We start from the raw sequence: 26,447 nt of genomic DNA on the forward strand, positions 1-26,447 counted from the left end.
CTAGGGCTTTATGGAAGGCTTAATTTAAGAGACGACCTAGGGTATCTGGGAAAAGAAATTTCTAACCAGCAAAGTACTCAGACTGCTGCATGGTTACTTCTAACTGCTTACAGTAGAAACCAGAGGAAAATTGGAAAATGTGCAGCCTTGCCTTGTGTTAGAGAAGGAAAGAAGAATGTTTAGGAGAGGAGTCTAAGAGTATGGTCAAGCAGGAGCAGGAGTATGCTAAAGAGATGAGCATGACTAAAAGGGGCCAGGTGCTAATAAAACTATGGAAAAAATGTCTCTCAAAGCTATTTCAGAAATCTTTGATGCCACCCCTCCCATCACAGATTAAGAAGTTTAGAATGAAAGAATGGCCTTTCGGTGGGGCAGGTGATACTGCTCCCTATATCCCAGTGGCACCAGCTCAAAGGGCCTCAGGCTGCTGCTCTGGAAGATGTACCCAGTAAGCCTTAGGGACTTCCATGTGGTGTTAAGTCTGCGAGCATGCAGAATGTAAGAGTAGTGGAGACTTGGCAACTTCCACTTACATTTGAGAGGATGTATTAGAACGCCTGGGTACCGAGTCTAACTCGAGAAGGGGAACATCACACACCGGGGCCTATCATGGAGACGGGGGAGGGGGGAGGGATTGCACTGGGAGTTATACCTGATGTAAATGACGAGTTGATGGGTGCAGCACACCACATGGCACAAGTATACATATGTAACAAACCTGCATGTTATGCACATGTACCCTAGAACTTAAAGTATAATAATAATAACAAAAAAATAAAAAAAAAAGAAAGCCTGGGTACCCAGACAGAAGCCTGCCACAGGGGCTGAGAGCCTCTACTAGAGAAGTACCTACTGGAGCAGATGGAGCAGGGCTAACACTCTCTGATCTCAGAATGGTAGAGCCACCAACAGCTTACAATCTTAGCCTGGAAGAGCTGCAGGTATTGGATTCCAACCGGTGACAGCAGCTACATGGGCTGCACCCAGCAAAGCCATGGGGATGGGGATGCCTGAGGCTCTGGAACCCACCCCTTGAACCAGTGTTCTTAGGATGCAGGACATGGAGTCAAAGCAGATTATTTTTGAGCTTTAATATTTAATATCTGTCCTGATAGGTTTGGGACTCACATGGAGCCTATTACCCCTTTCTTTTGGCCTATTCCTCTCTTTTGGAATGGGAATGTCTGTACCACCATTGTATCTTGGAAGTAAATAACTTGTTTTTTATTTTACAGGTTCACAGTTGTAAGGAACTTGCCTTGAGTCTCAAATGAGACTTTAGACTTTTGAGTTGATGCTGGAACAAGTTAAGACTTTGGGGGATAGAATAATTGTATTTTGCAATGTGAGAAAGTAATGAGATTTGTTTTTCATCCCACCAAATCTTATGTTGAAATTTGATGCCCAATATTGGAGGGGGGGCAGATGGGAGAAATTTGGGGACAGATCCTCCCTGAATGGTTTGGTGACATTCTCCCAGGTATAAATAAGTTCTCTTGGTTCCCATGAGAACTGCTTCTTAAAAAGCCTAGCACCTCTTTCTCTCTCTCTTGTTTTCTCTCTCACCACATGATCTGCAAATGCCAGCTCCCCTTCACATTCCACCATGAGCAGAAGCAGCCTGAGTCCCTGGCCAGAAGCAGATGCTGGCACCATACTTTTTGTGCAGCCTACAGAACCATGAGCCAAATAAATCTCTTTTCTTTATAAAATATCCAGCCTCAGGTATTCCTTTATGGCCACACTAAAGAGACCCAAGACAAGATCCAAATAAAATTAAACTGCCGGGTGCAGTGGCTAACGCCTGTAATCTCAACACTTTGGGAGGCTGAGGCGGGCAGACCACCTGAGGTCAGGAGTTCGAGACCAGCCTGGCCAACATGGTGAAACCCCGTCTCTACTAAAAATACCAAAATTGCCAGGCACAGTGGCGGGCTCCTGTAATCGGGAGGTTGAGGCAGGAGAATTGCTTGAACCCGGGAGGCAGAGCTTGCAGTGAGCCCAGATAGTGCCACTACACTCCAGGCTGGGTGACAGAGTGAGATTCCATTTCAAAAAATAAATAAATTAACTACGTGATCCCAATAATTCAAATAACAGTCCTCCTCAGTCAGCCATCTAACTTCTCCCATGCACAGCCCATGCCAACTATGATGCATCTCTTCTTTAGTGACTGATAAATGCCAATGCCAGAAACTTTAAAAAAAAAAAAAAAACTTTCAGAATAGAGGATATATTGTATTAAAATGTAGCACATGATAAAGATAGCATTTCAAATGAAATACAGAAAAATATGTATTATTCAATAAATGGTCTTCATAAAACTGGCTAATTACATGATGGAAGGTGAGAGGATGTTTAATATTCTTACTTTATGCCTAAATACATTCCCAGTAAATAAAGTTAAATATAAAAATGGAAGCTAAAAAGAAAGAAATGAACAGTGGAAGTCATGGTAGCAAATGCCCTATTATGCATATAAGCAAAAGTAAAACCATGAAAGATTATTACATAATATTTTGAACTTTTTGAAATAAGATTTTTAAAAACACAAAACTGGCCGGGCATGGTGGTTCACACCTGTAATCCCTTTGGGAGGCTGAGGCAGGTGGATCACCTGAGGTCAGGGTTCAAGACCAGCCTGGCCAACAAGTTCTCTACTAAAAATACAAAAATTAGCCGGGCGTGATGGTGGACACCTGTAATCCCAGCTACTCAAGAGGCTGGGGCAGGAGAATTGCTTGATCCTGGGAAGCGGAGGTTGCAGTGAGGTGAAATCGTGCCACTGCACTCCAGCCTGGGCAACAGAGTGAGACTCTATCTCAAAAAAATAAAAATAAAAATAAAAATAATACAAAACCAAGCCAAAAACACATCACAAACAGGAAAATATCTACAATATAAATAAAAGAAATAAAACCTTTATTAATAAATAGCTCTAAAATATCATTAACAAATAGCTTAAATACAAATAGGAAAATGGGCAGTTCTCAAAGGAAGACATCCATAAGTATTTGAAAGATGTTCAACCTTAACTTCACCATTTAAATGCAAATTAAAACATGTTTTCACCTATCAAATTGACGAAGACTGGAAAAAGCTAAAAGAAAATTGCTGAACATACTGAAAAATGGGCACTGAGTACTTGTGCTGAAGGAAGGTGAATTGGTAGAACTGTTTTGAGAGGCGGATTTTACAGATTTGTTGCAGAACCTTAGTGTAATGTTAGCCACTTAAAATTCTTACTTTATATGAGCCCTTTGATTTTCCCCAACTCCCAGTTGGCATATATTCAACAAACAGGCTTTGTTTAAATATGAGCCACCTGCACTGGAACCTAAAATTTAAGGGATTTACTTTTGTTTATTTGGTTGGATAGAATTTCTTGGCATTCTGTGTTTACCAAAAATATGCAGTTGCACCTGTCAAAATTAGTATTTGAATTATACGGATTGGCTTAGTTTCTAAACATAAGTCTAAATCCTCTCATGTTTCATTCATTGTTAAGAAATATTTAGCTTTGAGAGAGAGAAAGGAAAGAAGGAACGTAAAAGCAGAGAGAAATTTTAATTTCTCAGTTGGGCTTTATTATGTCAAAAGAGTTATTTTTGTTTTCTGATTTGCATTTTTGGTTTAGAGTTGTTACTAAATGTGTTTCTTCACAACTAAGCCACCATAGAACCAATTTTTCTTGGCTTAGGGGTTTGCTGTCTTATTAAAGTAGCCTCTGTTCTTCTCAGGGCTGTGAAGTTGCTTTAGCAACCATATCCAAAATTGGATAAAATAGTTGTTAAAACTGGACAAAGAAGAAGATAAAAGAGTGACATTTTCTAAATTCAATAGAACTACAATAGAGCACATTTTAAAAATGAAGTTTTTCATTTTTAAACTAATAGAAATAAATGTGCCTTAGCAAATTTTGACCCATTTCTACCCCCTAGAGGGGTCCTTAAAATTACTTGAAGTTTTCAAATAGTACAACAGGGATATAAGACAGTAATAACAATGAGAACAATGGCTGACTTTTTTCGAGTGCTTGCTACATGCCAGGTACTAGTCTAATCCCATTACATATATACATATATTTATGCCAGTGTTTAATCTAAATGACAACCCTATGGGAATTAAACCTCTTAACATTCATTGTTACCTCCATCCTGCAGGTGAAGAAACTGTGGCACAGGGCGGCTAAATCACTTAAGGTCACACAGATAGTAAATGATAGAACAAGGAAGTGAAAAAATAACTGAACCTCTTCTTAGGAGTCTTCTGATAAACTACAAGTAGAAGGGGCTACTGAATCTAATGAATAACCCCTATTACAGCAAAGTACAATCTGATGTATTTTTCTGAGTAGAGTGATGATCGATATTGCGGATGTGTTCACCTGGGTCTTCAGAAGACAATTTCTTTAAATTAATCTTACAGTGGGAATCTCCTTTTTTCCTCCCTTTTCCTTTAATCTCAGAATTAAAAGTTTGCCTTAGCCTGATACATATAAATATCTCAGATTTAATTACCTTCAACCATACTTTCCTGGAAAAGTAATGTTTTGCCTTATTATTTATTTATTCAGGCAAAAGTTAGTTCCAATTAGTTCTGATGTTTTATAAAGAACAAAGAGCTCAAATTTCTGTTTTAACTGCACTTGGAAACAAGATGTAATCTAAATTTGGGGAGACTTTTACATGTCTCAGAGTTTATAAATAACCAGACCTCAAATTTTTTAAAGTTTCCCCTAGGATATTGCACTTACTATCTAAAGGAGTTCCTGTTTTGCAAATAAAAGCCTTAGCTTAACTTTTAAAAACTCTATTTTATTCAGTTAATATTTAGAAAACTATATTTATATAGGCTCCTTAGGGCCAAAAGTAGGTATACTTTGTTCTCAGTAACATCTTTTAAAAAAAGAAGTTATCAATATATACAGCAAGATCAAAAGCTCTTATTTTGACATTCAGTAATTGACACCTAATACAATTTCTCCACTCATTGTTAACTATTAGCTGCCCATTGTATTACAAAGCTCAGTGCCCTTTAGTGAAGAATGCCCTAACTTACCATTTTATGAGACATAAAGATGGTAAACAGAATCCTCCCATGTGACCACATTCAAACCGAAGCACTCTGCATATGTCATTGAGACATTTGTGTTGCATATTATTTTAAGATTCAGGTACTGAGTGCTGAGATGTCCAAGTAAATACTTACATGGTTGTTGAAATTTCAGTCTTTTGAAAGAAGTGGGTAAACTCTGAATGACTTTTCATTTAAAAGAATAGGCTGAAGTAATTAAAATTCTTTAAATTACTCTCATGTTCTTATGTATCCTCTGTAGAGATTACCCCCTTTCAGCCTTGTAAGTTTAGGGCAGCAAAATCATTTTCTTCAGAATATATAAAAAATAACTAAGGGGTCAATACCTTTATATTATTTTCTTATCATACTACCATTCGCCTGGGTTCCTTTTCTTTTTATTCTCGTTCATGAGATACTGATTATAATAGACAGGTTTTACGTCTAGAAAATACCTACCTCTAAATCAAGATTAGTATTCATTGGCTTTTACACCATGAGGCAAAATGTGATAAAAAGGAAGGGATGAAGTGGAAATGCCTGTGCTGTATGTGAGATGATTTTCACCTGACCAACACTATAAACTCCTCCCCCTCTACAGGTGTGGGCACTTTTTTTTTTTTTCCTCTCTCCCTCCTGTTTCCACTAAGGGCTAATTAGGGAGGTAGCCTTGAAGAATAAACTTACCATTGATATAAAAGGAGCTACTGGACTGATACACAGCTGAAAACCCTCAGTTTTGGACTGAACGCCCAACAGGTAAGCATTTATTCATTAATATAATACATTTTAAGTCATAGTTTATAATTGCAGAAAGGGATGGGAAAAATAAAGAGATGAAATCTAACCTTACACAGAAAGAATACATTGCAATTAGGTTTCAAGGAAAGATATATTTTGTTTTGTTTCTCGGTGTGTTTTTGTTTGGGGTTTTTTAAACTCTTAAATTTTGATATGAGGAAAATTTTTACTCTTAAATTTTGATGTGAGGACAATAAGCATTAAAGTATAAATTTGTTTGCATTGTGATATGGGTACAACTAGAACAACCTCTCTGAACAAAAATCCTAACATATCAAAAATAATTATTAGCATAGGATTGCAAGTGCAAAAAAAAAGTATTTCCTCATTAACAAATGCCCACCATTGTACTGTAAATAGTGTATTACATTATAAAAACGGAGATCTTATGTTTTATTGTTTATAAGACTTAAAAGCCTCCCAGGAGAGTTTCATGCTTTCATTGTTATGATAAATATTAATCAATAAAATATTTTAGATGCTTGCTCTGTGCTTATAAACACTCAAATGCCCTCAAAGTAACTTCAGTTTCTAAAACTTATATGAGCATAATTCTTTTTCCTGACAAATACTTTCAAACAGTGAGTCTATTGGCTATAATTTGGTTAAAGGAGTCACTAACGTTTACTTTCCAATTCCAGAACATACTGATTGTGGACGGTAGTAATTGAGTGGTAAGGATATGACATTCTGCTCTTGTAGCTTTCAGAGTTAATCGTCACTATTACTCTCTAACATGTTACAAAAATGTGTAGAAAATATTTTCTGCATCAATGAGAATTTCTGCTCTATTTTGTGGCATTAAAAAAAATTCTATTAAAGAAAGAGCCTTATGAAATGAATCACTGTTTACTGAAAGGGTATTGTCAAATGTAGATTAATTGTAGTGTCCTCTCTGCATGAACCCATGGGGGAATGTCTCTGATTTTAGTTTGTCACCCTGAGTCATTTGTGAGTTGCAAGAGTATAGTCTAGAAGGGTAGGTTAAAGCCTGATTAAGGAGAGGTTTATACTACTAAGAAATTCAGAAGCCGGGCGGGGTAGCTCACGCCTGTTAATCCCAGCACTTTGGGAGGCCAAGGCGGGTGGATCACATGAGGTCAGGAGTTCGAGATCAGCCTGGCCAACATGGTGAAACCCCCATCTCTACTAAAAATATAAAAAAACTAGCCAGGCATGGTGGTGTGTATTGCAGGATCTGGCCAGCAGCCCGCAATGCAACGGAGCTCTCTCTTTGTTCCCAGGCAGATCAGCAGATCAAGAAATAACAGACAAACATAAGATAGTAAAAGCTGGGTCCAGTGGAGGTCACTGCCTTCTGGTCCCCTAGTGGCGCCAATGCACTGAATATACCAGCATTTATTATTAAATTTAGTGAAGGCGGAGGTAGGTTAGTGACGGATTTAGGGTCATTTGATTATGAGGTGAGATGGTCACATGGGGATGAAGTAATTCTTTAACATAACATCTGTATGCAATTTACAGTATACGGAGATAAGAATTTACAAAATAATGTGTGCATCAGTAATTTCTAACAGAGCCTTAAAACAGAAACGCAGTCTTTCCATAATCTATGATTAGCAAGATATTAATCAGCAGTAACAGTTGCAGCAAACGCTGGTTACAAACAATCCATAGAAACATGATGTGAAGCTAGACAACTGGTTAGACCAGAAATCCTCAGAAGGGAGTATGCTTTAACCCTAAAGACGCCTAGAAGAGCCGTGGCAAGATGAGGGTGTTTGTAGCCCTATCTTATCCATATGGACAGGGGCCCCTCGTGCATCCATTTATAGGCTCTCCACAAGGGTCACATTCCATTCCCAGAGCTATGAACATCTGCTTTTCTGGGATAGGAATCTTGGTGATGTGAAACCTCCCTGACTGCACGTCCATTCATAGGCTCTCTGCAGGGAGAAGCACATCACGCGCTGTTGGCTCATTCTGGCAGTCCGACCTAGCATTGTCTTTACACAATCCTGCATGCAATTTTGTATTTACAATAATCAGGAGCATTTCATATTTTACTCCGTAGCAGTAGTTTCAGGGTGTCTCCCTACAGGTGTGTGCTTGTAATCCCAGCTACTCAGGAGGCTGAGACAGGAGAATCACTTGAACCTGGGAGGTGGAGGTTGCAGTAAGCCAAGATCATGCCACTGCTCTCCAGCCTGGGCAACAGAGCAAGACTGTGTCAAAAGAAATAATAATAATAAATAAACAATAAATAATAAGCTAGAGTATTGGACTTTAGAGATGGCATAAGTGAAAAAACAAGTAAATGTTAGAGGAAAGAGTGTAAGGAGGATAATTTTCTGGCAAACTGCATCATGAAACTAATCATATTTGTTTCACTTTATGTTAGAAAGTTTAGTGTCAAAAGTGGCCTCTCACCTGCTGCAAGTACAATTGATTCTCATTGTGGTAGTTATTTTCAATAAAATGATACCAGATACTGACTTAGTCAATACTGAAACATTGTTCCAAGCAGAAATACAGCTAGGTTCCTGTCAGCCTCTGGTTACGGTATTTTCATCAGCAGATCAGTAGTAACCTTGTTTCATATGTGTTTTTGTTGAAAGACACAATATATATTGTTGATTCAAAAGCATTGTAACTTATGTCCAAACGAAACTTACCCAACACATGTATTTCCTCCATTATTCACATCACAGCCTTTTTGCACTTAGAAACACCAATACAGCCAAAACGTGCTATGCTTTTGGTCCATTTTTAAACAGCAAAATCAACACAAAGCACAAAAACTTGAAAAACTTAGCACTTAACAGACCATGAAAAGGGCACTTGTTTACAGTATGAGAACAAACAAGAAGACAGAGCACTCTGTTCAGCCTTAGCTGGAAACATGTGAGTTAGGAAACCCAGTTCTTTTTCTTGCTCTATGCATGACTGCAAATGACTGTAAAAGTGCCACAAGTATTGAATTGGGAATTACAAATAAATGTTAGTGAGCAGACAAATTTTCAAATGTGAAATTCATGATTAAGGATGATCAATTGTATACATAGGATTATGTTCCATGCTCCATACTTTGCATATTAACCTCACTTTTGACCCCATATTACTTTATCCCTCTATTTCTCCTTTGCCAAGTTTTAGTTTAATTATTTTTCTTGATATATTTTACATATTTTCCTTCCCCGCTCCCCTTTCTTTCTTCTTTCTTTTTACAGAGTTTTGCTCTTGTTGCCCAGGCTGTAGTGCAATGGCGCGATCTTGGCTCACCACAACCTAGCAACCTCCGCCTCCCAGGTTCAAACAATTATCCTGCCTCAGCCTCCCTAGTAGCTGGGATTACAGGCAAGTGCCACCATGCCCGGCTAATTTTGTATTTTTAGTAGAGATGGGATTTCTCCATGTTGGTCAGACTGGCCTCAAGTGATCTGCCCGCCTTGGCCTCCCAAAGTGCTGGGATTACAGGCGTGAGCCACCGCACCCGGCCTACGTATTTTCATAAATGGCTTTAGATCCTTCAGGGAACAAATCAGGTAATAAAGGAGCAAATTATCAACAAATATTCTAATTCTTACTCTTTTCATTAGCTACTTTGATAAGTATTCAGGCATAAAAAGATCTGTAGACATCAAACCTAATTAAGAGGTTCATGTTCCACTGCCCTTTGAAATAATTTTGTTTCGTTTTCTATCAGGATATATTGAATTAGAATAAATAAATGTATTTCAAATAAGTATCTATTACAAAGTTAAAAACTGTATTTAGAGATGACGCAAATGAATGAAAAGTTAAGCAGATGAAAAAGTGAAGAGATGATGGCTCTACTTCTTTCTTTGCCATCCTGAAGTATGGAAACTAGATCTTTTCAAAGTTTCTAATATTGGTCCAGACTGGGATTCAAAAGCCTCTTGATGTTCGGGTGCTGCCCTGGCCCCTACAATCTCTTCTGACTCCTGCAGAGAGCACAGACACCTTAAGTGTACCACTCAGTGAACTAGAGTTCCACAGGGCTTGATCATATGCTTTCCAGAAGTTCAGGCTCACATAAACCTCATGATAGAATTTTACAGCAGATTTTAGGTAGATTACAATTGAATATTCAGGGTATCTTGTAATCACAGGGGTATGCCACATAGGGAAATTGAGTAGAATTTTCTCTACCTGGAAAACATGTTGTAAAGGAATGATCCCAGCTCTCCACCACAACTCCAGAGGCACCATGTTCTCCTGTCTAGCTGAGTTCTCTTTGCCATCCTAGTGCCTGTCTGCCACATGTGAGTTGATAAGCTCTGCTACATTGAACATAGGAAATATTTTTTTTCTTTAATTCAGTGCATCCCTGATTGGAATGATGCCAGAAACAGTTTTCTTGGGAACAAAGCAGGGGAGGTGAAGCCCCCAAATCTAAAAAAATAAAAATGTAATTTCATGAAGATGACTTTGCATACATTATATTTAGGCCCTTCTTCTTTCTTTAATTTTGTCAGGCGAAAATGAGTCTCGGCCTTTGATCACTTCTGATTCTTCATCTTCAATCTAGGTATTTCTCTCCAGTTGTTCCTCATAACGACCCAACCCACTCAAGTCTTTCTCTAGTCTTTGCCCCACATTGTGAAAAAGATGTTTTCCAACTTAGCTCAAGGTTCTTACCCTGAGCTTCATAGTTTCCATTCAACAACTATTTAGAATGTCCCTACTATGTGCCAGGCCCTTTGGCAGGTGCTGTGGGTACAGTGGAAAACGAAGAAGGCATCGGTCCTACCTTCATACAGCTTATAGGTTACTCAGGATGGATTTAGAGCAAATAAAACACAAATAAATGTAAAATTACAACTGTTATACATGCTCTGAAGACAGAGTTTAGAGTACAATCAATGTATATAATAGACTTAACCCAGGCTAGATACTCACATCTGTTCGGGATTAGGTCATTAACACTTCCCATGTATTCTCCGGTTTACCCATCCCAGTGCCTCCCCATCTTCCTTTTTCCCTCTTTAGAGGGAGCAATGGCAGTCAGAATTATACCCAATGAAAATAGAATTACAAGAACACTCTTAAATAGATCCAAATATTAACAGGCAAAAATTAAATGCCTACCTTCAAGTTTCTAATTAGGTGTGGAGTTGCACGAGCTCTGGAAAAGATGTTGGTGCTAAACTGTTCTACCAAATTACTGATTCTGGAGAAAATGTTGAAGAGTTGCTTTCCTGAATCACTCAAGGTACCATAAAATTACCAATTTTATTTTATTTCTTTATTGTGTTAATCTGTAAAATAACGTCAAACTTGTGGCTATTTTCCTTTTTTTCTGATGATAAGACTCTCTAGGAGCACTTGTTAAACCTACAGCTTCTAGCTCCCTCCTGCTAGAGACAGATTGAATAGACTGTGGATAAGGCCCAGGGAATTACACTTTTCTTTTTTTTTTCTTTCCTTCTTTCTTTCTTTTTTTTTTTTAACTTTAAGTTCTGGGATGCATGTGCTGAATGTGCAGGTTTGTTACGTAGGTATACATGTGCCATGGTGGTTTGCTGCACCTATCAACCCATCATCTAGGTTTTAAGCCCTGCATGCATTAGGTATTTGTCCTAATGCTCTCCCTCCCCTTTCCTCTCACGCCCTGGAAACGACACTTTTCATAGTCACTTGGATGACTCCTAAGGAAATTTAGGTAATTTCTAGATTATTTCTAAATAAATTTGAGTTCTAAAGTATTTTAAATAGCAGAAGGGTATAGACTAGGTGGCACTGCAGTTAAGAACATAATCTAGTTAAAATAATAGAACTGAGGTTTAGATGTTATAAATGCAGTGAAATTGCCTTTAAAAGCTGAATTTCTTGAGCAAGGAGACTGCACTATGCCTGGTTTTCAAATGTGAGTGGCATGCAAATCACCCAGGAGAGACATAAGAAATAAGAATTTGTGAAGACAGAGACTTGCATTTTTACCAAAGACCCTGTATAATCCTTATGTACATTAAAATTTGAACAAAAGTGATCTAGGAGTCCTCTAATGCACTATACTGTGTGAATTAAATCTGGCCATCTTGCCTTATTGATTATGCTTAAACTGTAACATTTAATATTTTCGTTACCAAAAATGTGAATAATAATTTGGAATCATTTGGCTAAAAAATAAAAGGTACCAAATGGACAATCTGACTCAAATCTTCCCAAGATCAATGCTGACATTGAAGTGAATTAATAGAATGAAATGGTAGGCTACTTTGCTTTAATAACATGGCCAAATAATTATTTTGCCAGAGATAATGAAAACAACTTCAGTGACCTTTATAAGGTAATAAAAGATGTTAGATAATTAAAAAGTTAAAGAAAATACAGTTTCATTTATTTACACTTCTTCCATTTTCTGGAGGTTGTGGCTATGGATTTTGTAACCTCAGCTTAGTGTTTCAGTGATTAAATATCCTTCCAAAGTTCCTTCATAAGCTCTCATCTCATTCCCCCAGTGCATTGACATCCTTCTAGCCACACGCCCTCAACTCAACATTCACCCTTTGAATAAATAGCTGTTGGAAGAGTTTGTAATTAACCAGTGTCAAATGTTTCAGTTGGCTCCAAGTCCTATACAAATAAGTTACGTTTTTTCTTTCCAAATCTGAATATTGAAAGGGTTTTCCCTTTTAACATGCTGAGCATTCCAGCCATATTTAGGTTACATTCTTGAGTAAGAATGTACAGTTTCTTCATGTGAAACTATATTAATAAACATTACTCTGTATATGCAAGATAAGCAGCCACAGAATTTAAAGATTAACAGAACAAGTCAGACCCTTACAGGTTACTTTAGATCTTGAATTTTCACTAAGGGTGATCCATGTTACACAATAATATAAGCCGAACCCAATTTGGAAAGACTCCCTCTATGAGGATATGTGAACGAGGTCTAGAATGGGTAGTATGGAAGAAAGTTGTACAACTCTAGGCATTGAAGAAAATGAGTGATTAAGATTAAAATAGTGATAAGCTCAGGTGTGGTAGCAAGTTTGTAGTCCCAGCTATTCGGAAAGCAGAGACAGTAGGTTCGTTTGAGCCCAGGAGTTCAAGGCCAGCAAAGTACCATTTCTTTATAAAAGTTTTTTTTTTTTTAATTAAACAAAAAAGTGGTAAGGGAGGTAAATGTAGGTTCCAATGTCCTTATAAACAAAACCAAGCAAAACAAAGTCCATTGAAATGTAACACATGCTAGCTACAAAGTGCACATAATTTAATTATGTAGCTCAATGAATTTTCATAAAGCAAATGCCTACATAACATCCACTACTACAGAGAAAGAAAATTACTTTTTACGTCACTCCTTCCCACCGGCAATGCCTCTTTCCAACCACTACCTCTCCCTGCTCCCTAAAAGTGACCACTAACCTGACTTCCAAAGCCATAATTTAGTTTTGCCTGTTTTGAATGTAACATAAATTGGATCACACAGTAAGTATCTTTTTCGTATCTAACTTCTTTTGCTCAACATTATGTTTGTGAGATTAATTTCATTGCTGTTTTGTAATCTATAGTACCAATGTGCCACAATGTATTTATTCATTTCACTATTGATGAACATGAATGGTGGTAAAAAGGATTCCCATAGTTCAGCAGTCCTTGTTACCACCACCACTTTATCCAACCTCTATAAGCATACATGTGACATATGAAAGCTGTTTTGTAGGACAGTCATCTTTCTTAGTACAGAAAAATATGTGGCTGTGTATGGTGGCTCATGCCTGTAATTTCAATACTTTGGAAGGCCAAGGTGGGAGGATCACTTGAACCCAGGAGTTTGAGACCAACCTGGGCAACATGAGACCCCATCTCTACAAAAAAAAATTTTTTTAATTATCCAGGTGTGGTGGTGCTTGCCTTAGTCTCAGCTACTTAGGAGGCTTGGGTGGGAGAATCGTTCGAACCCAGGAGGCAGAGGTTGCAGTGAGCAGAGATCGCGCCACTGCACTCCAGCCTGGGTGACAGAGCGAGACTGAGGAGTTCAAGGCTGCAGTGATCTGTGATTGCCCCATAACACTCCAGCCTGGATGACAGAGTGAGACACTGTCACAAAATAATAATAGTAATAAAAGAAGGGTAAACTTTAAAGAAAGAGAAGAAAAAATGTGAAAGGCCACAGAAAGAATTCTAATATTATTCTACTTTGGTTGAGTCACCAAGCATTCAATCATTTATGTCAGGCTCCATGGACATAATAATGAATGAGACATCATTATAGCCCTCAAGGAATGCTTATAGAGCCTTGCTCCATCAAATCTAAAGTGCAGTTTTGTTTGTTTGTTTGTTTTAATTTGAGTTGGTGTCACCCTCTAATGATGTCTAATTGTAATTTAGGGTTGAAGAAAGAGTTGCATTTCACAGGTTATTTTCAAATACCATAGTGGGCTTGAAAAGCTGCTGAGCATCAAAATTATTTGTGGAAATTTTTAAATATGCATGAACCCTAAGTGCATATGTTATCCTGATTCATTCAGCAAGTATTTACTGCTGACCTATGTGCCAAGTACCCACCTAGTAAGCCTATGAATTTGGTACCTCTCACCGCTATCCTATAAAAAACTAGGTTTGGAAAGAGTTTTTATAGGATTTCATAGACCTTTTACTGATAAGGTTTTCATGTGCACTGATAAAATAGCAACAGAAAAATTAATGTGTGTCTATGATGTGTCTGAATGTATGCATATATGTTTATAATTTCCCCTCTCATGGACATGATTACACAGTAGAACAAGAGGTAAAGAAGAACAGCTAATAGTATGATTGGCTTGTCTCTCTGGGTTATCTGACTCAGGTTTATGGAGCAGTGATGAACATAAATCGTGGGAACCCCTTTCAAAAGGAAGTGGTGTTGGATTCATGGCCAGATTTCAAAGCTGTTATCACCCGACGACAAAGAGAGGTACAGTTTTGAAAGGTAAAAAATTTACAAATAATAAGAATTGGAGAGAAAAAATAGGTAATGGTATTTTATAACCATAGTAGCCATATATGTTAGCTTACAACACTACCTGTTTCACCATTCATTTCTTTTCTTTCCCTTCCTTCCTTCCTTCCTTCCCTCTCTCCCTCCTTTCTTTCTTTCTCTTTCTTTCCCTTTCTTTCTCCAACTTTCTTTTCTTTTCTTTTCCTTTTCTTTCTCAGAGTCTCATTCTGTCACCCAGACTAGAGTGCAGTGGCATGATCTCAGCTCACTGCAATCTCCACTTCCCAGGTTCAACCGATTCTCCTGCCTCCGCCTCCTGAGTAGTTGGGATTATAGGTACCCACCACCATGCCTGGCTAATTTTTGTATTTTTAGTAGACACTTTAGTAGAGATGGGATTTCACCATGTTGGCCAGGCTGATCTCGAACTCCTGACCTCAGGTGATCCGTCTGCCTCCAGCTCCCAAAGTGCTGGGATTACAGGCATGAACTGCCACTATGCCCGCCTCAGCATTAATTTCTAATTTGACTGGCCTCAGAGTGTCAGGAACTTTAAAAACCTCTAGTCCAAACATGTTCAATAAAGTAGTTCCTTAGTGTTTCATGATCTCTAGAAGGATGAAGCACAAATGGTTGACTTACAGATACTAGCTTTTTCCCTGAGTGAATTGTTGCTTATGACTAGTGACTTTGGTCATGTGGGTATTTGGAAGAAGACTGAAGACAACATCTGCCCCATTCTGCTCCTGAGACCAACGAGAAGCTCATATGGCCAAAGAGGTACCGTCCTGACCACATTAGGAAGATTCTGAGAGCTGTAATTCTTCAAAGTAAATCCACTGAGTTATATACCCTCTTTATTTTTATGAATGAACAAAATCCTAAAAAAAGGTGAAATAGATGTCTTAAAACCTTCCTAGCCAGATGTGGCGGCTCGTGCCTGTAGTCTCACCTACTTGAGAGGCTGAGGCAGGGGGATTGCTTGAGCCCAGGAGTCCGAGGCTACAGTCAGCTATGATTTCACCACTGCACTCCAGCCTGGGCAACAAAGTAAGACTGCTGCTAAAAAATAAAAAATAATTTTTAAAAATTTTAAACAAAACAAAACCTTTCCTAATCCCAGAAGAAAGAATCAAGAAAAAATTGGCTGGGTGCGGTGGCTCATGCCTGTAATCCCAACACTTTGGGAGGCCGAGGCGGGCGGATCATGAGGGCAGCAGATCAAGACCATCCTGGCCAACACGGTGAAACCCTGTCTCTACTAAAAATACAATAAAATAGCTGGGTGTGGTGGTGTGCGCCTGTAATCCCAGGTACTCAGGAGGCTGAAGCAGGAGAATTGCTTGAACGGGGGAGGCAGAGATTGTAGTGAGCTGAGATCATGCCACTGCACACCAGACTTGCAACAGAGCGAGACACCGTCTCAAAAAAAAAAAAAAGAAAGAAAGAAAGAAAGAAAAGAAGAAAGAGAAAAACTTTTTCCTAATTCCAGAAGAAAGAATCAAGCAAAAGCTACAAAATTTCATTTTCCCCTCACTACAGCATATTAGCCCCATTCCCATTTAGCTATTGTTTTATAGGGGGCTAATTTTGTTAGCCAGCTATAAAAATTAGCTAGACATGTCCAGCTAATGGTATCTAATCTACCTAAGATTTGGATTATCCATATAATACGTTTATGTTTCTGTAATTATGTCTTCTGTCCTAGGCTGAGACAGATAACCTTGATCATTATACTAATGCCTATGCTGTGTTCTACAAGGATGTCAGAGCTTATCGACAGCTATTGGAAGAATGTGATGTTTTTAACTGGAACCAAGTTTTCCAAATACAAGGTGAGGTCAAGTGCAAGACTTATACTATGTAGTCATTTTTTTCCTCCTTAGCATATATCCAGATAGATATAGATATTTTATATATATGAAAATATGTAGATTATGTATATACACATATGTATAAATACATACACATCCATTTTATGCATTTACCATTTCTATATTACAGTGTTGTAAGAACACTTATTTGTCACTTCTAATGAGGCATGCATGGCCTTTGGGGTAAAAAGAGACCATTTAAATGGAGCTGTTCTTAGGTGACATATTTTTTCTACTATTACTGTAATATGGATGGATATCAGTGAGAATCAGAGAATATTTTTCCTTATTGGTTTTAATCCTTTTCTATCACACCTTTTAAAATAACTATAATTTAGGTCTTAGCCAATAGGTAGGCCTTTTATTTTTTCTGAAGCAGATGATTCTGGAAAGAAATAATCAATTGATCTGCATAAAATGCCCTCAAATGACTGTGTGTTTTTTTTTTTTTTTTTTCCTGAGTCAAGGTTTTGCTCTGCAACCCAGGCTGAATGCAGTGGTATGATCATAGCTCACTGCAGCCTCAAACTCCTGGGCTCAAGGATCCTGTCTCCTCAGCTTCCTGACTAGCCAGGACTACAGGTGGCACCACCACACAGGGCCCTTTTTTGTTTGTTTTTGTTGAGACAGCGTCTCATCCTATTGACTAAGCTGCTAAAGTGATTTTACACAGAAAGAGTTTATATGAGCTGTGAGGAGATAATGGCATGGCCATCAGGGCTTGGTGCAGAACTTCATGCCAGGAGAGAAGAAGATTAAGGGTTTCTGATAGTTTAGATGAATAGTTTCCGCTTCAGTATACACTTACTCATCCAACTTTTCACAATGATTAGGTGTTGGTACAGGCAATAAAGTTGTTGTTTATGATTGTTCCAGTGAAATGAGTGCCTTGATCATTTAACAGGAAATTAGGGAACCTCATATTGGAAATATAAAGTCTAGTAATTTTTTTTCACCTACAGAAAGCTGAGGCCCTCCAATAAGGAAAAGCTTCTATCCACCTGGAAAATCTACAAATAAAGACTAACACATGATCATAACCCAAAGACATCAGATGTCATATAAAATTTATTCATAAATGTACAAAAAGACCTTACGCAGGAAACTCTAAACTATCTCTCACCTTTACAGATTCGCCCCAGTTGCGCTGGTTAGAAATGAGACATGATTCTATCACTTCCATAGCCAATTTAGAAAAAAAATGTTCTGACCAGTATTACTTTAACATAGAAATGAATAAATGTCCTCATTGGCGTGAAAAATCATGGTAGTAATTGGATGGATCTTGGTGCTGCAGGCCTATTATCACTCAATCACCTCAATCCATCATTATACAGAAAAAAGGTATATAATTTCCAATATCCTTTTCAGAAGGCTGAGCTGATAGTTGTGAGTAACTTACAGTCATCTAAATTGACTCAATCATTCTTTCTGAAGGTTTGGTGGGGACAAATGTGAATTAGCATCACCTAATATAGCTGGAGTAGTAAAGGTCCCTCATTTAGCATGTAAGTCGCCTGGACATTACCCTTGGCTTCTGTGGTGTTTTGACTACAGACTTCTGTGGTAATAGCTGTAATGTTCTTAGAATACTGAATACTTTCCAAGAAGTCATTGGTATGTTTACTATTCTTTTTTTTTTTTTTTTTTGAGACGGAGTCTCGGTCTGTCGCCCAGGCTGGAGTGCAGTGGCCAGATCGCAGCTCACTGCAAGCTCTGCCTCCCGAGTTCATGCCATTCTCCTGCCTCAGCCTCCCGAGTAGCTGGGACTACAGGCGCCCGCCACCTCGCCCAGCTAGTTTTTTGTATTTTTTTTTTTTTTAGTAGAGACGGGGTTTCACCATGTTAGCCAGGATGGTCTCGATCTCCTGACCTCATGATCCGCCTGTCTCGGCCTCCCAAAGTGCTGGGATTACAGGCTTGAGCCACCGCGCCTGGCCCATGTTTGCTATTCTTAATTAGAGTACCCAAAAAGGTCATAAATCCTCTCTGTTTCCATAACACAATTCCAAAAGCCTACCTACTGGCCATATACATGATCAACATTTGCCACAGTTCAGGCTCCAGTCATAGATACTAGTTTGGCTACTGGGTAGATCAAGCATCAGGTGGTAGAGCTGCTTCAGGACTTGATGTCCAGAGGAATGACACATCCTGCATAGGAATGCCTTTGTAATTTTTAATCTGAGAGCCATTAATGAACAATATTAAATCATGTTTAACCCAACAAGCTACCCAGAGTAGCTAAACCCCTTTAGTTTGCCATATGAAGGCAGGAAGTGAAAAAGTATACAGCTACCCACACAGGCCAGGCTCTTCTGCTCACTACTGATTAGTAAGCTAACCTTGCACTGATGTGAAAAAGATTATCTACATGTGTACTAACGTGAGAGTTTCAGAAGCCTGCTTATTGGTAAGTAGTCTAATAAATGTCCTGAATTGTGGCTTATCCCCTTAGCCGCTCTTCTCATAAGAAGGTAGGTAGAAAGAGGCAGAGCAAGATGTGGAAGTTCCTTTCACTTGTGGGAAAGGAGAAAATCATTTGTTAAAAGTCGTAACTTGTAAAGAAGACAAAAGGACATGATCAAGAACACCATGAAGAGGTAATCAACAAAATCCAAGATTGTGAAAACCGCACAGTAAACACCTGGGTTTTTTCAACAAATAAAATGAAAAAATCAGAGAGTAGGGGTAGGGATTGAAGGAAAACTTGTAGATTAAAAAAATTTGAGACCAAAATTAAACTATAGTGTGTTTAAGAACACACACTTAAAAAGTAGGCACTACCTCCTTTTTTCTCACAGTCTTTTGAATTACTTAGATGAAATTCAGTGTTATAATATGAGATACTAGCCACAGCATCTATAATTTTAATAACATTAACTCAAAAGCCTACTTATATTTTCTGAGGCTTAACTCCCTGAGGGAGGAGTCAAGGCTCAGATACAACACTGTGTTCAGTATGCCTTCCCACTCAAGCATTCTTCAAGAAGTCCCAGGTCCACACTGAAGAACCTTACCAGAGGGGAGGAAATAAGCCATTAGTCATGGGAAGAGGGAAAGTCAGTTTGCAGAGAATTCAATCCATCAGGACACAGACTGGAAAGGATGGAGTTGATGGGGATTTGAAAAGGTGGAGAAAGGAATCATACTGTAAGCTCTCTAAGAACAAAGACCAGGAAGGGCCAGGCATGGTGGATTATGCCTGTAATCCAAGCGCTTTGGGAGACCAAGACAGGGGGATCTCTTGAGGCCAGGAGTTTGAGACCAGCCTGGGCATATATGGAGACCCCAACTCTACAAAAACAAAACAAAACAAAACAAAAACTTAAAAAAAAATCAGCCAAGTGGTGGCATGCACTCAGGAGGCTGAGGGAGGGGGATCATTTGAGCCCGGGAGTTCATGGTTACAGTAAGCTATGATCATGCCACTGCACTCTAACCTGGACAAGAGAGCAAGACCCTGTTTCTAAATAAAGAACAGAGACCATACTATTTTTGTGTACCACTATGAACATCATCTAGCATAGCACCTTATATATATGCAACACCTACTGAATCAAGATTTATCAAATAACTATGACAAGTGGAATCTGAGTGAGGTAAGTTCAGGGTAAATCTCACCAACACTGAGTTTACACCTTGTGTTCTGTAATGGCGAGGTGTAACAGACTGAAAGAGAGTCTTTGAAGTTGGTTTGCCATGTCCAACAAATCTAAGCTCTTGTATACTTCATAGACTTTTAGAACTCTGAAATGTCATCCTTTATTTTGTGGAGCTTAAGGTTAGTCTGAGAGTCCAAAGAATCAATATTCTCCCAAGGAATTCTAAAGTCCCATGAGATATTCCCATCATAAGTTTCTATGAAGATTGTGAAGAGTGGTCCCAATGGGCTACATCAGGGGAATTTGAAACTCCTACAAAAATTTGAAACTTAGACAATAGCTGTAATAAATCAGATGTAAATATATACTGGTTAGGATAATACAAGGTGGCAAACTGCTGGTATTGATGATTCTCAGTATAAAATTACTGCAACAAATTTACTGTCTGCTTTTTCAACTAAAATGCCCACATATTAAATGATGTCTTTCTGTACACAGGGTTGCAGAGTGAGTTATATGATGTTTCCAAAGCGGTTGCCAACTCAAAGCAGTTTAATGTAAAGCTAACTTCCTTCAAGGCTGTTCATCTTTCTCCTGTTTCAACTCTGCCAGATAGCAGTTTCCTGTATGTAAACCAAGTTTTTGCATTTGGGGCAGGACTTACTGCTATAGAAGTACAGGTAGCAGTAACTGGAGTACTTAGTATCACTATGGAATATCTAGGCACTTTGGATTTCAACCATTGAGCATAAATGGGTGTGTGTGTATTTATTTTTCTCCTCTCTCCTGTGCTTGACTGCTCATAATTTCATTGAAAATCAAATCAGTATCTTTGTCCATAGTTATAAATGAATTCAGAATTCCTGTGTTTTCATAGTATCCATGGAAAAAGTATTCCTTGGTGTCCTCGTCCCTCAAATCATTCTAAATAATTTATACTGTCTGAGTCCAAGGTTGTTATTGTTTTTGCCGTTTCAGGGATGGGGGTATATAGCTGACTTATGTTGAGCCCTTATATGCTACATGTAAGGGAACTACATGTCTTAAATATGTTATCCCATTAGTTCTTTCCACAACCCTGTAAAGTAGGACTATTATTATTGCCTCTCCTGCCCCCACACACCTTTTTAAACAGAGATGAAGTAACACACAGAGGTAAATTATGCAGCCAAGAAAGAATCCCAAGTCCAACTCCAGATACAATCTTTCAAAACATTGATTAGTTTGTATCTGCATTTATTCTTCTTTTGGAGTTCCTGCTCTGTCATTTACTAATTACCTTTCTGAGTCTCAGTTTTCTCTGAATTCATTCCTTTAAGTGTTTTTTAAAATTAATATCATTTTAAATCAAGAAATAATAATTGTACACTTTCATGGGGTATAATGTGATGTCTTGATAAATGTATATACCGTAGACTGATTAAACCAAGCCAGTTAATGTTAAAAAAAAATTATTATAATATTTTCCTGACATGTTGTTTCGCAAGAGACTGAAGCAAGATAATTAAAAATCACCCACCTCAATGAATGTTAATTTTCTTTACTCCTACAGTGAATGTTGAAGAAATTGTTGAGCAAAATAGCACTAAACCTTAAGAAGAATGTACATTTTAAGTCATGGGAAAGCAACTGGATTTTCTTTTATTGTAGTTTTAATTATGAAAATTTCAAACACACGTGAAAGTTTAAAGGCTAGTATAAAGAACCTCCCACCTATACGTAGCTGACCTTATTTAATTTATACAAATATATATTCTTTCCACTTCCTAGATTATTTTGAAGAAATGTCCTAGACATTATCCTTAAAAATTTTAATATGTAACTCTAAAAAATGAGTCTTAAAAAAAAAACACCCACTATACTGATATTACTCCTGTGTCCGAGGTCCCCAAGAACACCCACAGGTTCTATGGTTCACTATGTTGACACACAGGACTCAGCAAATATACTCATGGCTATGATTGATTACAATGAAAAGATAAAATGCAAAATCAACAAAGGGAAAGGGAGCACTGGGTAAAGTCCAGAGGAAACCAGGCACAAGCTTCCAAGAGTTCTCTCTCAGTGGAGTCACACAGAATGTGCTCAGTCCCTAAACAATGACCTGTAATGATATGTGTAAAACGTTTCAAACTCCTGGCCTCAAGCAATCCTCCTGTCAGGGACTCCCCAAGTGATGGGATTACAGGCCTGAACCACTGTGCTCTGCTAAAAGTTGTCTACCAGGGAAACTTATTATTAGACACTCAGTGCCCAGGATTTTTATTGGCAGCATCCTCTGCCTAGCACAGACCGATTTCCCAGACACGCAGAAGGAAAGCAGTGTTCAGCAAAACCCACACTGTTTGCACAATTTAATCACAGTGAGCCATTTATGTGAGTCCTGGAAATGGTAGCCCCCTTCCAGATCCATGTTCATAGACACCAACCAAGGGTCAATCTTGCAATTAGGCCTTTTTAAGGGCAATGGCCTCAAGCCTTCTATGTTAGTTTTTTCTGCACATTCCCTTAAAATATTGTTAACATATTTCCTTAAAGTAAAATAACAGTATTCATATTTCTGATATTGTCATAATATTTTTAAGTTTGTTTTGAATCAACATCTAAACAAGGTTCATACATAGAACTCTTTAATACATCTGAAGTTTCCTTTGACTTATAAGTTCCCCTTCATCTTTATTTTTTGCATTACTTTTCTGTTGAAGAAACCAGGTTATTTGTTCTTCGAAGCATCCCATAATCTGTTTACTATTGTATGCCTGAGGTATTATTTAAAATTTTCCTCTGTCCAGTCAAGCCTTTTGAAATGGGGTTTTAACTTGAATTGATCTCTTTTGCATACAGTTAGACATTCTGTCTTTTTTTTTTTTTTTTTTTCTGAACTTCCCACACAAAACTGACGCAAACAATTTGTCTTTAACACCTAAGTCATTACGCAACTGTGTGAACTCTATTTTGAACACCCGGTCCTTTGGAAACAAGGTCACAGCCTCTAACATAACTACTCCTGAAACACTTGCCTTAGCAATGTTTTTATCTGCAGTGATTATTTCTGCCTGAAGCTTCTTTGCCCTTGCTTTAAAGTTCATTTTCAAAAACTCAATTGAAAATTCCATTAAACCAGCTATTTTTTTCCCCCGCTTAGTCGATGGATGACTGGCCCAGTTCCATAGCTGATAAAATGCCTGAAATGTGCAACAACACTACACACCACTAATTAAAAGAAAACACAAATTTTTACTTTATAAAAATGATGACAAGAACATCATCAGTCTCTTAGCAGTCACTGGGGTAGTCTTATGATATTAATAGCTTTAAGACTGACAGCAAATTCTGAGGCACTGTCAGCCTCATAGGCTTTCAACTAAGTAATCCATTTCAGTTTTTAGAAATTGCAGCAATTCTTTTTCTTTATCTTAATATCAGGGGCTTTATACAGTAAATTAATAAAAACTTTCATAACATTAGAACAAATACAGTGAAAGCTAGTGGCGTATACAAATAGTGCCAATGGAAAAGTTGAAGGTTGGGACAATTTAACCTAGAAAAGAGCAGGCCTAGGAGACAGTTTGAAAGAACAAATATGGCCAGGCGCAGTGGCTCATGCCTGTAATCCCAGCACTTGCTGAGGCGGGTGGATCACCTTGAGGTCAGGAGTTCGAGACCAGCCTGGCCAACATGGCAAAACCCTGTCTCTACTAAAAATACAAAAAGTAGCTGGGCATGTTGGCACGTGCCTGTCATCCCAGCTACTTGGGAGGCTGAAACAGGAGAATCGCTTGAACTCAGGGGGCAGAGGTTGCAGTAAGCCACTGCACTCCAGCCTGGGCAATAATGCGAGACTCCATCTTAAAAAAAAAAACAAAAACAAAAGAACAAACATTTATAAAGCATGCACATATGCTTGGCAAATTAAGAGATTTTATTTCTTTTTTGGCCATGGATGCATAACCACAGAAGTTCTATTCTAAAACTTTTTTTTTTTTTTTATTGAGCAAAAGATTAGGGCTTCAAGAATCTGGACTTACCAAGGCCTCAGAGAGGACTTTAGCAAAGTCAGGACTAAATAAAAGCAATTCTGAGGGTTTTTGTTGTTGTTGTTGTTTACAGAAAGTGTTAAAAGAAAAACTTCAGACAGATTAAATTTAGCAACGTTGGTCTGGATGCAGTGGCTCACACCTGTAATAATCTCAACACTTTGGGAGGTCTAGTATGGTGGACAACTGGAGTACAGGAGTTGGAGACCAGCCTGGCCAACATGGTGAAACCTTGTCTCTACTAAAAACACAAAAATTAGCCAGACGCGGTGGCACACCTGTAATCCCACATATTCGGGAGGTTGAGATACGAGAAGCGCTTGAACTGGGGAGGTGGAAGTTGCAGTGAGCCGAGATTGCACCACTGCACTCCAACCTGGGAGACAGAGCAAGGCTCTCAAAAAAAAAAAAAAAAAAAAAAAAAAAAAAAAAAAAAAAAAAAGTTAGCAACGTTTATTTGAGCAAAGAACAGTTTCTGAATCTGGCAGCACTCAGAATCAGAAATGCAAAGTTACACCCACCAGTGGGAGATTTTATACGCCACACACAGAAGAAAAGTAGATAAATCCTCTGATTGGCAACAGTTAGCTATCTGTATGTTTGGGCATAGTCTGCTCGCTTACCTGCCTGTGATTGGCTTGTATAACAAACTCAGCTGTTTGTTATGCGCCTAAGGTTGGTTTTGTGTCAAGTTAAGTTGCAGTTCAACACATGGGGACTCAAGGTATGGAGGGAACTGCAGGCCAAATTTAATTCATTTAACAACAGAAACACTTTCCTTAACCTGTGCTGAAGGCAAAAGCAAGTGAACATAAAATTAGAAGCAACGACTTAAATTTGGTGTAATAAGTGTTTTGTCTTCTCAGAAATGAAACCCGGAAAGGTGCTTGTAAATCGGGAATGGTGGGTTCTAAATCACTGAAAATCTTAGGTGCCCTCTCAGGGATAGTTTCTCAGTTTGAACCAATATGAAAAGAGTAGTAATAGGTCGGACATGGTGGCTCACGCCTATAATCTCAGCTCTTGAGAGGCCGAGAAGGGTGAATCACAAGGTCAGGAGTTCGAAAACAGCCTGGCCAATATTGTGAAATCCCGTCTCTACTAAAAATACAAAAATTAGCCGGGATGGTGGCAGGCACCTGTAATCCCAGCTACTTGGGAGGCTGAGGCAGGCCTCCCAAGAATTGCTTGAACCCGGGAGGCGGAGGTTGCAGCGAGCCAAGATCACGCCACGGCACTCCAGCCTGAGTGACAGAGTAAGACTCCGTCTCAAAAAAGAAAAATAGTTATGTATAACTACATGACTCTGAGGTCCTATTTGTTCTTGTGTCATTCTGTTCTAGCAAGGGGCCTTTCCCACGACTAACCTACCTGAGTGTTGCCGAAGCGGATCTACTCAACCGGACTTGGTCGAGGGGCGGCAATGAACAATGTGTCCGGTACATCGCCAGCCTCATCGCCTGCTTCCCTAGTGTGTGTGTCCGGGATGAGAAGGGAAACCCGGTCTCCTGGTCCATCACAGACCAGTTTGCCACCATATGCCATGGGTACACCCTGCCAGAACATCGCAGGAAAGGTTACAGCCGGCTGGTGGCCCAAACGCTGGCTAAGAAGTTGCAAAGCTGGGGATTCCCGTCTTAGGGGAACGTCCTGGATGACAACACCACATCTATAAGCCTACTGAAGAGTCTCCATGATGAGTTCTTGCCTTGTCGTTTCCACAGGTTTATTCTCACCCCTGCGACTTTCTCTGGCCTGCCTCACCTCTAGCCCAGTGAAAAACTGCAGTGGTTTTCTTACTTTCCCGGAGCGTACACATACTCTTGGCTGCCAATGAGGGGAGAGTTACAATGGGAATCAGGATACTCTTGGGTTGTTGGAAAGGGTCTGGAGAATACATACAGGATCCACTTGAGAAGCCTTAATTCTTCGTATCTCAGGTTTCTCCAGTAAATAGCTGTGGGGGTGAAGAGTAGCTGTGGCTGAAGACTGAGGACAATTGTCCTCCTTTAGGAGAATAGATTCTAAAGCCAGCAGTTTTAGCGTACTAGGAGAAATTACTGCCTGAGAACAAATGATTCAACACAGGACCATGTGGCTACTGCTTTATGATTGCTGCTTAGACCTCTGCTCTGTATTC

General features: G+C 38.8%; 1 protein-coding gene across 1 annotated transcript; it reads left to right on the forward strand.

Moving 5' to 3' along the window:
- The first annotated feature begins 10,996 nt into the window (after positions 1-10,996).
- GLYATL3 (glycine-N-acyltransferase like 3) lies at positions 10,997-26,206 on the forward strand. Its single transcript, XM_033219895.1, is given in 5 exon segments — positions 10,997-11,074; positions 14,660-14,767; positions 16,500-16,626; positions 20,769-20,895; positions 25,651-26,206. Coding segments are annotated over 5 exon segments (867 nt in total). The 3' UTR covers positions 26,078-26,206.
- The last annotated feature ends 241 nt before the right edge of the window (positions 26,207-26,447 follow it).

The sequence above is a fragment of the Trachypithecus francoisi genome, unplaced genomic scaffold (genome assembly GCF_009764315.1).
Source record: "Trachypithecus francoisi isolate TF-2019V2 unplaced genomic scaffold, Tfra_2.0 Lachesis_group10, whole genome shotgun sequence".
NCBI lineage: Eukaryota > Metazoa > Chordata > Mammalia > Primates > Cercopithecidae > Trachypithecus > Trachypithecus francoisi.